Source organism: Nelumbo nucifera, chromosome 3 (assembly GCF_055504915.1).
Source record: "Nelumbo nucifera cultivar China Antique chromosome 3, China Antique-T2T, whole genome shotgun sequence".
NCBI classification, from domain to species: domain Eukaryota; kingdom Viridiplantae; phylum Streptophyta; class Magnoliopsida; order Proteales; family Nelumbonaceae; genus Nelumbo; species Nelumbo nucifera.
Genome location: NC_142651.1, coordinates 9,305,309 through 9,324,202, shown reverse-complemented (window position 1 = coordinate 9,324,202; position 18,894 = coordinate 9,305,309). Strand labels below are relative to the sequence as shown.

Here is an 18,894-nt window from a genome sequence, read left to right as displayed (position 1 = left end):
CCTGGCCAGACAACAAATGATATGTAGAGAATAAGGAGGACATATGTGTCATATGGTCAGTGGCTCCGGAATCAATCACCCAAGAGGTAGAATTAATGGAACTAGATGCACTAAATGCAGAGGCTGTACCTGATTTGGCAAGAGAGGTGGAAGCTAAAGAATTGTTCTTCAGACGGGCTAATGCCCGGCTGAGAACCTCTACCTCACTAGCTGTGAAGCCCGAAGTACTTGGTCCAGAGGAGTCGGCAGCCTGCCTTGCGGTGGAAGATGACACTGTCTGAATACTCTGTGAGTTGTCACTACTGTTGTTGGTGGCAAGATTCCCACTTGCTGTGTGGCCCTTATGTTGCCTTTTGTCCTTTCTCAGAGCAACTGGCTTCAGATGAGGGTACAAGACCCAACATTTCTCCTTTGTGTGTTTCTCACCACCACAATGTGTACACTTGAGGGACTTCTTGTCTGAAAATCTATTCCCCTTAGTGGAGACTAAGGCTGAATGTTCTCCAGGTAGTTCTGTTGACTGTGTCTGGTAGTCAACTTACATCTCCTTTCTCCTTACTTCTTCATTCCTCACCAGGTAGTAGACATGGTGAAGCTCAAGTAATTCATCTCTCCCTAGAATTTGTGACCTTATACCTTCATATACAGGGTCAAGACCCGCCAGAAACTTGAAGGCTGCCCTCCTCAATCTGCTTATCATGCCTCCCCTTATCATTAACATCCCAATCCAAAATCAAATGGTGGTCAAGCTCTTCCCAGAGGCCTTCCAGTGTTGCAAAGTAGGTTGCCACGGACATGTCTCCTTGCCGTAGGGCTGCAATGTCTTGGTTCAGCCTGTAGATTCTAGCATTGTTCTTTTTCTGGCCATATGTCTTAGATATTTTCTCCCAAATTTTAGCAGCTGTGGGGAAATGATGAACAGTTCTGGCCACCCTAGGAGTCATAGAGGCCAACAACCAAGACATGTGTGGCATTTTCCTTGCGCCACACGGTGTATTCAGAACTGCCAATTTCTGGTTGTTTCTTGTCTCCATCCAAATAGCCTGTGAACTCACGAGAGGTAATGAACAGCACTGCTGAGACAGACCACTCTCTGAAGTTATACTCACGAGAGGTAATCTGCAAGCTGTGCAGATTAGGGTTTTCCAGGTTTGAGGACCTTGTAACAGGCCTGTTATCTCTAGAGGAAGAGATAACTTCTGGGTCTTACTTCCCTTGAGTCCTACAACCAAGAGAAACCCTAGGTTCGAACTTGCTTTACTCTCTTACACTCCTAGGTCTTCACTGCAGCAACCCAGAAAAGGAAGAGAGAAGATGAAAAGACAGCAAGAGAAGAGAATGCGCCTACTGAAACCAGGAAGGAGCTAATGCTCTGATACCATGTAATCTGAAGAGCTATACTCGAAGTAGCAAGGAAGAGAAGAGAACCACAGAACTGAAGAGAATGTCGAACTGTACTAGCCAGTCGACCAGTCCTTTATTTATAGATGAATATAGTACAAGGTACAAGAAATTACTGGGATGCCCCTGATTAGTGATGGGACACCCAGATGACTTAAATCATTAAACAGGATTAGGCCCATTAACACAAGCCCAGTTACAAGATAAATTAAACATAAGAATGGTCTAATAAGAACTCTTATCAGCCGAACATAACTCTAACATTCTAACAAATATAAAGGAGAGGGGGAGATAAACTCTCTTAACTCCCCAACCAAAAAAAAAACAAAAACCAAGTTACATATTAGCCCAAAACAAAGCATCCCTATTCACTGCTTGCTTAGTTAACCCATCAGCAAAAGAGTTAGCACTTCTTTTAATCCAATTCAGCTTAATTTCAATATCCTTTGCTATCCACTTGAATTTCCTCTTTTCATTGCTATAGTTCCAAAATCCAGTTATCTCTTTCTTTGGCCAGCCCACCACCAACTTGGAGTGTCCTATAACCAGTTTAGTAATGACCAAATCCTTGGCTCTTTGTACACCTTCCAAGGCTGCCATGATCTCAGCCCAAAGAGAGTCACCCACTCCTATTGGACCAGAAAAAAGAGCAATTATGTTTCCTTCCTCATTCCTTAGTACTCCCCCAACACCCAAATGCCCTGGATTCCCAATACAGCTCCCATCAAAATTCAACTTGATAAATCCGCTAGGAGGAGCCCAAGTATGAAAAGAAGGCACTACCACCGGAGCTGACCTTGCAAGCTCCTTCAAATTTCTAAATAGGCACAACAAAAGAAACAAATATGGTATTCACTGTAAAATGTTAATAACCAACCAGAGAAGAACAAGCTCAATTAAGAGAACAAGGACACACAAAAAGAATGCATGATCTATTAGTGATATAATATATATGGCGGTTTCTGTGGTACCAAAATGGTATGATACCTGAAAATTTTAACCAATCAGAAACCTATATGAATTTAGATGAATACTGGTTGATTGGTTATAACTTATAAATTTAACCAATCAGAGACCCTTCCTCATTTACTTGTTACCAGCCCTTTGTGTCTTGTATATGGAAATACATTTGTTCTTTCTTTGGTTGAAGATGGGATCCTCCACAGGATGCAGTAGGCCTATTCAATTCCAGTTTCTTAAGGCAACAGAAGAAGAGAGAAAGAGTTATGTGAAAGACAGCAAGAGCAGCGCTGATCTGGACTGTATAGGAAGAAAGAAATCAGAGAATCTTTAATGAGAAGAGCAAATCAAAGGAGGAACTGTTTGAAGCCGTAACAGTAAGAACAGCACATTGGGTAAAAACTTTGGATCTCTTTTGAGAATTCTCAACAAATGACATAATAAGATCCTGGGCTGAAGTGGCACAAACAGTTAGACCTACAGAAAGTGCAAGAATGGTTCGGAAACCTCCATCTTCTAACAAACTGCAGCTTAACTTTGATGGTAGTTCATTGGGTTATCCAGGAAGGGCAGGAATAGGAGGTGTTATTAGAAACCACGAAGGAGTGGTGGTGGCATTATTTTAAGGACCACTTGGCTTTGGAGATTCAGTACAAGCTGAAGTGATGGCTCTCTTACATGGATTAAGGCTTGCTGTACAATTTGGAGTAAAGGGAATTGGAAGTGGAAGGAGATTCTCAGTCATATCTTGGTCCAAGAATATCAGATCAGCTCCATGGAAATACAGGCATGCTTTCAGAGAGATCGACACCTTGGCAAAGAGATTCAAATCCACTTTTGGGTGGATAAGAAGGTCGGCAAATGGAATGGCAGATGCATTGGCAAGCAAGGAACTGCCAGAGATGGCTTTTGAGCTAAATTGCAATCTGATGTATTTTGGGATGCTGGAAACTTATTAGCCTTTTTGGGATTTCTTTGTAACTGTAACTTGATAAGCTCTTGGGGGTGACATCCTTTGTACTGCTACAGCTTTCTTTAAATCTAATAAAATAATTTCTTTTTCAGATAAAAAAAATAACTTATAAGTGTTCTAGGTATCATACCTTTTCAATACCATTCAGGACATATATGGGATTAATAAAGAGTTGAAATCCCCAAAATGAAAATATATATATATATATTTCATCATTTCTAATATGGATAAGATGACTAAAATACTTGAAAATGCTTCCAATCAGAGTTCAAAGCTATGGGGATACATATCTCATGGTTTCTGCTCATAGAAAATTGAAATTCTAGCAAAAACAAGCATGCAATTAAATAGTTTTATTCTTGAGTGGATGAACTGTAGCAACCTACAGGACCACAAAATAATAAGACTTGCCTTAACATCTCTATGGATGAGCCCATGGGCATGGAGATAAACAAGAGCTTTTAGAACCTCACGCAATAACGTAGCAATAACTGGCTCTTCAAAACCCTCTGGAAAAGCAGACTTCATGATGTGAAGGCAAGATCCCCCAGACATGTAAGGCATTACAACCCAGAGACTGCGGTCAGCTGTGAAAGAGCAATATGCCCTTAATACATTAGGGTGGTCAATCAAGCTCATTGTCTGCACCTCCCGGCGAATACTGTCCTGTATAGATCACAAAAGAATACAAAAGAGGCCATAAGTAACAGGTTAGCCAACTCTCATGCATTTATAGTGATGGTAAAGAAAGATTTTATATTCAACCTGTCAACAAAGACTCAGTTGTTAGGTCAAACACCCAAGCTTTAACATGCCTAAAATGCATTCTCTTCTACAAGACTTGAGGAAATATTTTGACCTTTCTCATTTGGTCAAGAAAAGTCATGAAATATTCTAAAAATAAATCTCGTTCTGGATAAACTACACATTCAGTTTATTGAGGGCCTCTCTAAGACTCCAATATATACGAAGTGTTCGTGCCAGAAACATAATGGATTCCAACACCATGAATTTTGAGGGATATTTCTACATATCATTTTCCTTTTCTCCTTGCTTCGACATAAATAAATTTCTATGAATAAGCAATAGAATCTCGTCCTATAGAATTTTTGGAGATAACACGGAGAACTTTTTATACATATGACTTTTCCTATGGGTATACGATGTTACAATCCCACTCTTGTACTAAAAGGAAGCTAGAATAGAGCTAGGGGTGCCAACCCAACTCTTCTCCAGTACCCATTCTGAGTGGAGTAGGAATGCACATGGTCTGTCGAAAGGATAGAAGGAAAATGTACTCCAAGCACAAGACGGCTGTCAATGATTGTGGAAAGGCATCTGGCAAGCCTGACCTGGTAATGCTCGGCCTGTCAATATCATGGAGACATAATTCATCTCCCACTAGGAAACATGAACCCGGTAGAAGCCTATTGGCTATTTCAGTGCGGGGAACTGGATACTCACAGCAATTGAGTATATATATATATATAGCAAGAGAGAGAGAGAGACTTTTTAATGGTCTATTTTATGGACATATCTAGGAGTGTACCAGTTTTTTATCTCATTTGGTCACATACTCAAGACATTATTGGGTTCCAATGTCCATGTCTGTATTGGTGCAACATTTATTAAGGGAAGAGACTGTTTGGATCATGGCAGCATTGAAATAAATCAACAGATAATTATTTGAAGAACAGGCACCCAGGATCAAGGTTCAAAGTATCGATACGATACACCCCGTATCGGGCATATCGTATCGTATCTTTTGGTCTCGATACACCTATTTACAGGTGGTTCAGGACCCCCATTTATTTCAATAAAAAAGCACTTAAAAAACATCTCCAAAAATCAAATTCTGAAAAAAAAAAAAAAACTAATAAAACATTGAGCAGTGAGTTTTTAGTACCGATACTTTGAACCTTGCCCAGGATGGGAAAAAAGTTAATTGGCTAGTGACACAACACAACTACATGTACTGTTACATATAATATTAAGAAAACTCCACAAAAATATAATTAAATATGACCTCAAATTAATAAGGAGACAAAGGACACATACCAAATCACTATTGCACTTTTCAAGGTCAAGAACCTTGATAGCAACTATCTCATTAAAGGGAATGCATAAAGCACGGTAAACTGTGGCACTGACTCCTTCACCAACTTCCTCATACAACTTGTAATCATTTGAATTGACTGGAAATCTCTTCTCCGGTATATGTTCCATGGTTCTTTCTCATAGCACATCATTTAAACCCTTTGTACTCCTGGAAGTTTAAGAAAACAAAAATAACATAACTAAGTAACAACAAAATTAATATGGGGTTTCTTCCAAACTGCTAACAATCCCCTTTATTCAAAATCAAATTTATATGCAAATCTAATAATTTCATGCTATCCAAATATTCTCCTCTTGTACAAAACCATTTGAAAGCAATAGCTTACATAATTTTAGAAAACCATAATATTTCTAGCAGATGAAAAAACTCAGCATCTTTCCATCATGCTATCTGAAAAAGAAAAGAAAATTTTCAGTTAGATTACCAAGATCCCAGGCAAGCGCCAGAAGAAACATAATCCCTCCTAAGTAATGTCAAAATAGAGTTCTGTATAGATAGTGAGGATATGTGTGTAAGGGGAGAAATATAGCCTTCTCCAGTGTCATCTGCAAAATCATGCACCAAGATTATACAACTTCAAATAAAAAATAAATAAATAAACTTTGATAACCTAGCTAAAGAGGCACAAAAAAAACGAAGAAAGGTACCTCAGGATGACACAGAGAACATATAAGACATCAAAGAAATAGTAGCTTGAGTCCAGAACAAAATTAAGTAAAGCATGTTCTGCTGATTCCATAATCAAAGGTACCAACAGGAAAGGGAGGCACAAGCAAATGACCTTTTAAGAAACACACATCATATATAACAGTTCATGTCTAACATTAATCTACCAAAGCAAATGCAAAATATCAATTGACCCGGATGAATTAGTTAAAGTAGAAGAAAGCTTGATTCTGAGCTACAGTTTTATATCATTTTCAATAGGCTTTATATTTTCCCCATCTAGGTGGCAATGACCAAAACCCTAGCAACTGCAAAATTTGCATAAACATAAATCCAATTATCCAACCAATTTCCAAATGGGGACGTTAAAGAATCCAATTATGGATGAATTTCCAAATTCAAACCAAAGGATGGCATACATATTTACGTATACACATCCACATCAAACACCAACTAAAACATACATTTGTTGCATAGTGGTAATAATGTTTTCTTGGTTCTCTTTTATAGCTTTGATTATTCTTTCTGTTCTTTTTCTAATTTTTCTAATGTGCTGACTGTGTGCTGATCAGTGTTTTAAAAGCACAAGTAAAAGGGGCTTTTTGCACCTGAGGTGCAAGGTGCAAGGCGAAGTGCATGCCTTTTAGATATGATGTGCCAAAGTTTAAAAAAAAAATTCAAAAAAGGTACAAAAATGCAAAAAAAAAATGAAAAATATTACAAGTATTAAGAATTTAAAAAATGCATACCTAATTTCAAAATAAATGGTTTAAAAAGCTTATTAGCTCAAATTAGAACACATAAACTTAACATATAAAACATATGCAAAGTAAAAACATAAAAATAAAATTAAACATGCATATAAAATAAAACATATTCAACCATTGAACAATTCAAGAACGTGAAATTTCCAATCTCTTTATTTCTTTCCCAATTGCGTTACTATAATTCTAGGAGCCACATTTTACCAAGCCCCTTCAGGCAAGCCCAAATAAGTCCATGCTAGGGTCTTAAATTCTTAATTCCTACTTAAAAACCAATTTTATAATTTAGTTTCAATTCCTTACCTTTAAAAAATGCCTTTTATTAAGAAGAATTTCCTACTTAAAAACCAATTTTATAATTTAGTTTCAATTCCTTACCTTTAAAAAATGCCTTTTATTAAGAAGAATGGAATGAACAATATTAATAAAGGTGTGCGCCTGGGCTAAGGTGCAAGGCACACCCTGCGCTGGCCTTACTAAAGGGACTGTGCCTGGGGCTAGGCAGGACACAGGCCATGAAATGCGCCTTACCTACGCACCTAGGCATCAATCAGTAGTGTTGACTAATAGCATATTTCAGTTGGTATTCTTTCCAAGTGATTTTTCATTTTTTAACTTTCATCCATTTCATCCATCTTTTTGAGTAAAGCAGTGTCCACCATGCACACTGACATGAATATACATAAAAAGATGTTTGCTTAGGGAAAGCACCATAAGCAGAAACAAGCATGTAATAAATACTAACTAATAAGAAAAATGTAGACAGAATGTTCAAATTTGGCTTCATTAAAAATTATTGGAAATGACTATTACAAAAATGGTCCATTAAGCAATTTCCACATAGATATCAGAGACCACGTTGAACCACTCAGATAACTTCATTTTCTAATCTTCATCATATGTTCAATAATGTAATCGCATTATCTATTAAAGAAAAAGGTTCACTTCTAAATCTGTCCAAAAGTAGAAATGCTTTCTCAACTGATGAAGACCGGAGCAAATTGGTCATATCTGGATGATGACAACAATTTAAAAAAAAAAAAACACGTAAGGTGAATGCACAAGATAACAGTCTGACTTGTCAAAGTAAAACAATAACTGGTCAGGATTGATACTTAAAACAGATCTGAAGCACTGAGTTTTTCTGACAGTTGGCATCATTATTTGGGCTTATAGTGGGCCAGCTGTCTCTGCTGATGCATCCGAAGCTGATGTTACTATGTCAGGGCTCTGCTGACTGGCTTGAGAATTGCTAAATTGATCCAAGTCAGATCTGTTGTTGTTGAGGGGGACTCTAGGAATGCTGTTGGTTGGGCAAGTCCACAATGAGAAGGGCCCTTGAAGGCTGGCTCATCTTCTTAATGAGATACAGGACTTATCTTCTTCCTTGTCTTGTATTTTAGATGGATACCAAGGGAACAGAATTCCAAAGCTGATTTCTTGGCTAAATCAGGGGTGGATAAGGCTTTTTTATATAGAGAAACTTTTTTGGGTGGTCTTTTGTTTTGTGCTCTGCCTGTACATTCACCCTCTTCTTGATCTTAATGAATGATACAAGTTTCCTCTTCTCAAAAAAGATAAATAAATAAAAGTCTTCTTTCTGATCAACAACTTAAATTTTATACATACATGACACACACACACACACACCAAGAGAGTCCACCAAGAAAAAGGCATCAAATTATAAACAAAATTTCTCCTCCTAAATGTGGGATATCCCTAGGCACCAATGCCCAATCAACTAAACAAGTTCCTGTATCTGGAGAAGGACATTTAAAACAGTTTTGAGGTGCCCTAAAAAGTCCTATCTTTTCTTTTTAAACATCTCAATTCTTTCCTAGTGACTTCTTTTCAAATAAGTTAAATGCTTACTGGACATTTTATTTTTTCTGATAACCTGGATAATAATTTTAAAGTACTATAATAAACTATCAGGACATGGTCACCATTTTCTGGAAGCTCTCAAATGAACTTATTTGGACAATGACATGAAGGAAGTCCTTATTGGAGTTTCCAAGAATAAATAAATACACTTTGCACTTCACTTCACACGCATGTTACTGGGATTAGCACTTAATGTCCCATTTCTCCCAAGTTTGAACAAGTCAATAATGCAATTCCTTTAACAGACTACATTGCACAGACGAAATCGCTACATTGAGAAATATCCAACATCCACAAAGCCAAGGTCCCTGGTTTTCAATGTAAGATCTATAACGAAGGTAAATTTTCATCAGTACAAGTTAAGGGAATGGCTCCCTGGCCTCTGGTTTCCATATAAAGGACATGATGAGGATAAATACCCTCTTTTAACTTCTATTCTGATCGACTGGATATCTCTCATAAGGAATCGAAGGATGATACGACGATTTTTTCCAGGAAATCCCCGACGAAAAATACACATTATTCCTTCTTTTCTATCAAATCGATCATAACCACTACCTACACTCCACAAAATTGTGCACCACAAATAGGAGCTAATGAACAGACCTGCGATCCCATAGAAAGACATCACGATTCCCTGTGGAAAAAAATGATTTGCAAAGACGGAAATCAGGATATCAGATTCCTACCAAGATAACTAGAAGTTCCAACCAATAAGAACCCTAGTGAACCTAAAAAAAGGATAAAGGCCCAGCAGAAATTACTTGTTTTTTGAGACCCCGTTATAAGTTCTAATTCCAAAGATTGACCTTCTGAGCAACTGGTAAGTTTTTGAACCATGCACTTTCGGACTTCTATACAATTATACATTACTATTATGTAATTGCATTTTAATTATAAGCTATTCAGCTGTAAACTAAATTACTAAATTACCAAATGACAACTATAGTACACCTAACTTTCAAAACAAATGCATAAAGATATAACCTCCCTAGTTTAAAGTAATGAACACCTCCAAAGGATTAAGAACCCTAACTTTTTTAGGTGTATATACACTTGTATTGACCCAAGATGGGTGAGGCACACTTGTATCAATTACCAAAACATAGGGAACATACGTGGTGGCAAAAAGGGGAAAAAAGCATAGGGGGACATATAACCCAAAAATGGATTAGGCACATACTTGACAATGTTTATATCCATACCACTCGCTTAGTTGATTGCCTAGGCAGCAGGCCTCCAAAAAGCCTGGTTGGCCATCCAATCAATGCCTAGGCAACACCTATCTACAAGCATATGCTTTTCTTATTGGAAACAGTAACTTCATTAAATAACTTTAAAATAACTTTCCAGATTTAAGTACAGCTGTCAACCCCTAAGTAGGTGTTGAGCCCCAGTTATCTTTCTTACAAAACTGCCCAGAACAGACTCTCCCTCACAGTCCCTTGTTTAGCCAATGTGTCAGCTAAACCATTAGCTGATCTCCTTGTCCATTTGAAGCATGCACCGATCTCCCTTGTTGTATTGTGGATTTTCCTTGTGGACTGTCTATAAATCCAGAATCCCAACTTACCAGATTGCAGCCACTCGATCAACAATTTAGAGTCTCCCTCAATCTCAATTTGGTGTAACCCCAACTGTTTTGCATATCTTACACCTTGAAGCAAGGCCATCACCTCCGCTCTCAATGAGTCCCCCACTCCTATTGGACCTGAAAACAAAGCCACAATTCTGCCATTTTCATCTCTGAAAACTCCTCCTATTCCAGAAGAGCCCGGGTTACCTCTTGAACTCCCATCAAAATTCAATTTCACTCTTTGTTGTGTTGGTGGGGACCACAATTCCTGCACAATAGGTTTCATGGAAGTTGTAGAAGCCACCACTCCCCAATTTCTGTAAATGTCTTCAGCTGAGAAGTCTTTAAACAAATCCAAAGTTTTCAATCAATGGATAGTCATAATAATTATCCTTTCTACAATTGCCTCCTTGGACTTCTCCACGCCTTTAAAGATTCTATTATTCCTTTCTTCCCAAATTGACCATAAGATAGCTGCTCTTGTGGCTCTCCACATTAATCTTCCACGCCCCTTCAGTTGCCTGAAAAAGCTTGGGTCAAAAAGGCTTGCCACATCTGGGAGAGGTGTCCACCTACAACCAAAGATAGAAGAGAACCAAGTCCAAATAAAGCATACAAATGGACAAGAAATCAATAGGTGTGTGATCGTCTCACCAGATCCCAAGCAGAGGCTACAAACATGGGGTGATTGGCAAACATTTGGCCTTTTTCTTTGCAACAAATCTTAAGTACTGATTTTTTGGATAACCACCTCCCAACAAAAAGCCTGAACTTTTGGGGGTACAGGCTGACACCAAATCTCCTTTGAAGGAGCTCCTTATAGGGTTTGATGATTGAATGAGGATATCAAAAAAGGAAGAGCAAGTGAACACATCAGAAGAGGAAGGTTTCCAAATTCTACTATCCACACAAGATTGATCTAGGTAAGTTGACCCTAGAAGTTTAATTAATTCATCCACCATTGTCATTTCCGACTCCCTTAGGCCTCTCCTCAAATCCAAGTCCCAAGAGTTATCAGTAAAGACCGAAGAGATCACTTTTCTTTTATTTTCAGAGAGTGAATAAATAAAAGGGAACCTTTCATTAAGGGGAGTGTCTCCAACCCAAGCATCTTCCCAAAATAAGACCTTATTTCCTGCACAAGCATCAAATTTGACATAAGGAAGGAATGAAGGTAAAATACCATGAATAGATTTCCAGGGAGAGCACCAGGAAGCCCCTGGGTCGACTCCTGCATCCCAACCATTGTCTGCCAATCCATGAATGCTAATAATCACTCTATGCCAAAGTCTATCCTGTTTCAAAGGCAATCTCCACAACCATTTCCCCAATAATGCTGTATTTCTTAGCCTAAGATTTCCTATTCTTAGTCCCCCTTCATCTCTACTTCTAGAAACCACCTCCCACTTCACTAGGTGGTCTCTTTTGGTGTCTCCTGGTTCCCAAAGGAAGTCCCTCATGATCTTCTCTAGCTGGTTTGCTACTTTCACTGGTATCCTAAAGGTAGATAGGAAATACACTGGTAAGTTAGCCAATTTTGACTTTATCAGGGTTGTCCTACCTCCCAACACTCATATGCATTTCAGTCCACATATATCAAATAAGTGTCACGAAATGTGGTGAAGTAATTTAAAATTTTTGAATCAATGGGATAATAAGAAATCACTAAAGTTGTACTAGTATTTTAGGAAAATATTTAATATACATAGAAACACACTCAAGAAATGAGTATGGCAGAAATGTGAATGCTAAGATGGATGAGTGGAAAATTAGAAAGGATAGGATCAGGAATGAAGCCATCCATAAAAGCCTAGAAGAAACTCCAATAAGTGATAAAATGAGAGAGAGTAGGCTAAGATGGTTTGGTCATGTGCATAGAAGACCACCAACAGCTCCAGCTAGAAGAAGTGATTTGTTACAAGTGGAAGGGGCTAGAAGAGCTAGGGGTAGACAAGAAGGACATAGGCAGAAGTAATATGAAATTATTTAAGCACTAATAATATAATTGGGATAAGGCATGGATGATAATGATGACATAACAATACACTCACAAGAAATAGGAACTCTTCTTTTTATGGTTTCTGCACTTCATGATCAATACAAAAAAAAAAAATAGTCGAATGATGTGATGCAATATAGAGTATGTCAGCTGGACATCTAACTCTTGTCATCTTGTGTTTAACAACTATCTTGTTGCTCAAACATAAAAAGGACACTTCAACTTATCTTAGATCAGACACTTTGGTGTACAATCTAGCAACCCTGATAAAAGATCCATGGTTTTGCTTTTGCATAATGGACTGGGTTTTATTGAATAGCACTTCTAATATATTTCTGGAATCTTGGGTTTCCATACTAAATATAAGATGTTACTACTTTATTATTAATTAAATAAAAGGTCTCCATCTAAGGAGGTCAATTATTAGCACTTGCATTGGTGTTACTAGTTTGAACTTTCCTTAATTTGATACTTGAAAGGAGACTAAAATTTTCTTTCTCTAGATAAAAAACTTTGTGGGCTAGGTGAGCTTACAAATTAACAATCAATCTGCTCCATCTAATATTGTTTGTTGCAGACTCAGAGATTCCACCAGCCCCCCATAAAAAAATAAAAAATAAATAAATCTGGAACTGACCAGGTTTGAATTAAACACCTCCATGAGTATCTCACCAGTCACAATGCAGAAAGGCATTATAGAAATCAAATTAGTGCAAGTGACCACTTCACCTAGATGAGAACTCTAGCATTGCACCAGGATCTCCAAAGCATCCCTACAGAAAAAAGTCTCCTAGTAATTTGTGGTGCTGTCTACATTTAGCTCCAACTAGCCTCCAACTGGAGCCTAGCCATGTCCCATGTAAAACACCAACAGGTGAGTGAGCTAGATAAAACAAGAGAAGAACCCTGCCCTCCAAAAGGAAAAGGCAAGTTAAAGCACACACACACGAAAAAATGGAATCATAAAATAAATAAACTCTCCTCCCATCATTCCGGTGTCCTTCAATCAAGATTTAACCTTGTTAGAAATGAAAAATGTATAGTGCATGCACAGAAAAAATGGGGCAGAAATAGGGTGTATCTTATCTATTATTTCTCGTCAGTAAATTTCCTTGATCGCTTGATAATGATATCTACTTGGCTAGTTCAGATGAAAAAACTAAATCAAAACATTCAACTACCACTCCAAACTTGAACGGTAGTCATTCTTAACTGGCTTAAAATTTTATCCTGACTGAGAAATTAAAATTCAAAGTTCTACTTATAAATATCACCTAAAATATCAACAAACAAGGTGTTCCCTAAAATAGTATCATGAATGCACTAGAAGTATAAGGAAAAACCTTTGGCAGCTCTTAACATGAAAGCATAATTCTTCAACAATGTAAGGAATTCGCATAAATTACCACCCTGTTCTGAAGAATTCTAGGCTGAATCACAAAACTCAAACCAGGACAGACATCGCAGAGACATGTAAATAGTATCCAACATAGCTCTCAAGCTACCGAAATCATTATTGGGACAACAGAGAAGAAAGATCCCCAAAATTTGCGGGTATAGTCTTCTAAAATAGCATGGATTTTAGCAACGGTCAAAACGAAAAGGCTACTCCTTGCAAAATTGCTCAAAACTTCAGCTTTCAATATAACGATAAACATTCCATTTCAATTCATTTCCGAATAATAAGAATTTGAATAGCACATCAATTTAAATATTCAATTATTAAAACAATTGAAGAATAAAACTATTCCCGGCAAGACGACAATGCGGCTAACAAGAATGAAAAGACCAAACTTTCCCATAAATGAAGGTTCTGGATAGAAAACACTCAACACACGGATTCAAGATCCTGATTATATAGAGAAAAACGAAAATGGATCAATTAAGTCCCTGATGAGAAGGTGTTTTCAAAGCCAATACAAACCTAGGGTTTGTCAACCAGAGGGAAGTTAATTCCTTATTCAGCACGTTTGGCGACGAGAGAGCTAAATTACTCTTGAAAAAGAATGCCTTCGGTGCTTCTGATCTTCTTCGACCAGTCCGTCACGGGCGACGACGACACAAGAATCTCACCTCACGAGCAGGCTTTAACAGTGTCCTGTAGGATCGACTATTTCAATTTTCAACACTAAAAGGAACCGAAACCTCTTCGACTTTCAATCTCTCTGTTTCAGTTGCAGAGGAAAATATTCAGAAAGAAAAGGAAAGAAGAGAGAAAACAGGAATCGCAAAAATATAGGGAGAGATATGTAAAGAGCGTAGAGATGCAGAGAGAAGACGGTAGTGGGCCCCGCCGGCGCCGATTGATTTCAGATTTTGAGACTTAAAAGTTTATTGCGCAAAATGGAAAATAATTTCTATTTACCAAAATAAAAATACGAAATAAGGAAACAATTTTTCCAGAATTTATCCAATTTCTATATATTTACTAAAAAATTCCATATACAATTCAATTATGCCGATTTCTGACCGAAAAAATATAAAATTGAACTAATTACCATAGTTTTTGGTGTCAAAACCAAAATTACTATTTTTTATGGCGCTGATAATGTACGTTACTACGCTACCATCTTAAACATGAAAACTGCAAGTTTCCATTGGCGCTCTACAGAGCGCGCCCACAGGCGCAGCACATACACATTATTGAGAATATCTCCCGTATTTATCATTGGAAGATGGAGGAGATGTTCACAACATAGGGTTGGGATGTGCTGTAAGCGTCAATGGGGCGCGCATTGCGAATTCGGAAACAGCCGAGTGGCGACGACGAGGGACGAGACGACCCAGTAGTCGAAATCGTCACTCGGCGTCCCGCGTCCCTCCAAAGGTGGCGCGGGATCAAATCCACTAATAATAATAATAATAATTAAAAAAAGAAAAACATTATGGAGTATTTGAAAAAAAACCAAGCTTTTTCCTTTTAGAAATAAGATTTATATATTAGAATGAGAAAAAGCAAACTTTTGTAGGCAGACGTCCTAGAGAAATGTTTTCCAAACGGTCCACCTAGATTTTTTTACTTGACAGTGGACAAATGGCATTATTTATGAGTGAACGTCGTAAAGATACACGACTTCGAACTTTGAAGCCTGAAAGAAATCTGGAAAACCCACAGCCCAGGGAGAGATTTCTGATTGATTGAGACGGGATCTGCTCTTCACACATGGCGCCTCACACTGACCTCGGAGGCACATTCTCAATGCAGGGTATGTGCCTGTGAGGTCGTTGTAAGGCGCCCTGTGAGGAGCAGATTCCGGCACTCTCTGATTAGGAATTCAGAAAATGGGCTGGAAGCTGGTGAATCAGACAATCTCTTCTTCTGTTTAGGACAGCCTGGATTAATCATGTTGTACGTGTTTGTCACTCCTTTGACTTGAAAAATAGAAAATCTTCGAGTCTCTTTGCTTGCTGTTACTGTTAGAGAGTGAGCTAACGTTGGACTTGGACAGCCACAATATCGATAGAGGCATAGAGCTAAAGGCTCTCACTAGTTGGTAGTTACTAAAATGAGAGCGTTATGATCAAATAATCGCTACTTTATCAAACAAACAACAGGGTCCAAGGCTTTTATCGCCTTTTGGAGCAAAGATTCTTGCATTTTTCTATAATGATGATAATAATTTCTTCTTATCTTTGGTCTTTGCCAAACAAACAACTTGGTTGCTGTCGTGTTCAAACTAAAAAGTGGGACAGCTACTAGCGTGGCAAAAGCCAAACGGATGTAAATTACCCAGCAAAGCAAGGAAGGACTCGTAGGTTGCAAACTTGCAATAACATAATCCTTTGACTCGTATTCGAACGTCATGAACATTATTATACCTTCAATTTTCTTGTTAATTAATTAATGTGCGGGGCTATGACTATAGCCCCGTGGATTAAAAAATATATATCTTATTTTAATGTGGTAGTGTTGTTAAGAAGAATTTGGATTCAGTCCTCTTTCTTTACACTGTATTTACATCCACTTGTAGTTCTGCATTGAGAATATCTCTTCATTAATAAAAATATACAAATACAGAGATTTTCTCAATGAATAACTCTAAAACGCTGTGAACACAGTGTGACAACAGCTCTGTTCTGTAAGGACTAAGGACTGAATCCATACTCTATTAAAAACAGGCTATTTATTAAAAGTTTTAATATACCCCTATAGTATCACATATTTATTAAAATCTATTAGTAAAACACTCCCTTACTGTTATCAACTTATTTTCTTAATCAACCTTATGTTAAATATAAATTGAAAATAACAATTTCATAATATCAATAAAATTTAATAAAAATAAAATAAAAATAAAAACATCATTTTTGCCCCTAATAAAATACATGCAAATGCTCTTACCACATCAATAAGATAACAAAAAGATGAAGAAAATACATCATTATGAAATTACAATTCTAACTGATGCAAGCTAAATTATAGCTTACAAGCATGGATCACATGAAGTAAAAAATAACCATGATTAACACCTCTTCTTCAATCACACACTCAAAGTTTTGTCCAATCAAGTTTTGTTGTGGGGAAGCTAGGGTTTTCTTTCTAAAAGTCTTTTATATGAAGTAGTATTTTTGGAATAAACAACCATAGCATTTTCCACTTAGTTTAGATGGCCACCATGGTTTTGAAAATCAGAACGAAAATGGAACCGCTTTGACCATTGGTTCATCGATCAAATGGTCCAACCATCAACCATCTGATCTGAGCCCCAATCAAATGGTTTTTGGGTCCAAAATTGGACCTGAAGCGATTCTTGGGCCAATCGGTTCAACCATCCGATCTAAGCCCTGATCAAACAGTTTTTTGGTCCAAAGCTAGACTCAAAGCCATGACCAATTTCTCAAGTCAACTGCTTCGACCATCCGATCTGATCCAGTTTTCAAAACCATGATGGCAATTTGACCATTTTCAAATGGCAACACAAACCTTTCTTAATGGAAGGTCAATTAGGTAAATAGGTTGCAAATTATATGGGTGTTTTTATCTAAAAACAAACTACAGGTAGGTTTTTGGCGTAGTACAGAAATGAAACACGTTGAGAAAAGCTTCAAAAAATAAAAAGCAGAAGTCGAACTACCAAGAAAAATAATTCTTCACTGAATAATTAAGAGAAAATTCAATATTAAAAACTATCTCACCCTTTCCTTAACTACTCTTTATTTTGGCATACACCCTTATGGCTCATATTCCTAATTTAAAAACACTCCATAATATAATCATATTAAAATAAAATGCTAATCTAAAAAAATACTACAAAATAGAATCCTACTAAAACCCTTCAAAGGGAAAGTTCTAATTGAATATAAATTCGAAATAATGCTAACTTGGTAAAAATGAACTAAGATAAAAACTCTGTGATGACACCAACTTGGTAAAAATGAACTAAGATAGATATCCTATGACGATGCTATCTCGATAAATATTTGTTTCTTATGTATATTGGAATGGTCCAAACTTTCATAGAACTTATCAACCTTCTCTTGTACTGCATCATCTCCCCAGGTTGGGGAGAATCTGTCACTGGATTCAAATCATCATCTGATCGATTGCCAACATATGGTACCAAGTGTTTGACATTGACAACATCATGGATACGTATATGGTTAGGTAGCTTTTGTCTATAAGCATTCTCATTGATGACTTCAACTATCTTGTATAGTCCAATATTTTTTTGTGTCAGCTTTTCACATTGTCCAACTGGTAGATGTTGCTTTATTAAAATGGCCCAAACATAGTTTCCCATATCAAATATTACTTTCCTCTTATATGTGCTAAGATAGGTCTTCCAAAACCAACTTTATAAATGTTTACTCAATTGGTCTAAATCTCGTACTGCATCAAGTTTTAATAAATGACCCTTACAAAAAAAGAAAAAAAAAAACTCTAATGGATCAGCCTCTTTTGTCAAAATGGATTGTGTTATGCCCAAATCACACCCCCTTAAAGTGACGTTTATTCTAATATTCTATTAGCTAAATGGTATAAAGCCACCGGAAATGTTGAAAGTTGTGTGTTGTAAAATGTGAAATAAAACAACAACGATATTACTTAATTTCAACTGGCAACCAAATAAAGCCAAAAGAATAAGTTCCAACACCCTACCAACATCATCAGACATCGTACATCTCATACATGGTTTATGGCAAGATGTGCGGTGTCAGATGTTGTTGGCAGGTGATCCCAATTCAACCAAATAAGCGATTAATTGATCATTACATTTGTTGCAAACAGACTATAGTGGTGGGGAGTGGTGGTTTCAATTAATTAATTTTTTGAAGATTATAATTAATTAGAAATTAAGATGGCCGAAGCTGTGGCTACTGTTGTCACTGAGGGGATCATCGATAAGTTGCTTTCCTTGGTTGCCGATGAGATCAATCTAGCATGGGGTTTCAAGGCAGAGCTAAGAAAGCTTCAAAACATATTGGAGAAGATTCAAATTGTAGTTAAAGAGGCTGAGACAATGCAAGTGAAGAATGAGAACGTGAAGGATTGGTTGATGAATTTGAGAGATGGGGCTTATGAAGCTGATGACATACTGGACGAATATGCAA

The 18,894-nt window shown here is 37.3% G+C and overlaps 1 protein-coding gene across 5 annotated transcripts in view; it reads right to left on the bottom strand.

Moving 5' to 3' along the window:
* The window catches only part of LOC104593193 (serine/threonine-protein kinase BLUS1), a 30,809-nt gene extending 16,166 nt beyond the window's left edge, over positions 1–14,643 (bottom strand). For 2 of the 5 annotated variants that reach the window (XM_010252947.3, XM_010252949.3), the window contains exons 1-4: positions 14,267–14,642; positions 5,878–5,998; positions 5,393–5,600; positions 3,746–4,000 (exon numbers count right to left, since the gene is read on the bottom strand). In XM_010252947.3, coding sequence (XP_010251249.1) covers positions 3,746–4,000; positions 5,393–5,560 — 423 coding nt within the window. In that variant the 5' untranslated portion in view covers positions 5,561–5,600; positions 5,878–5,998; positions 14,267–14,642. Of the gene's footprint in view, positions 1–3,745; positions 4,001–5,392; positions 5,601–5,778; positions 5,844–5,877; positions 5,999–14,266 lie in introns of all 5 variants that reach the window. The other 3 variants (XR_016084112.1, XM_010252945.3, XM_010252946.3) reach the window with 3 other exon arrangements.
* Positions 14,644–18,894: the final 4,251 nt, after the last annotated feature.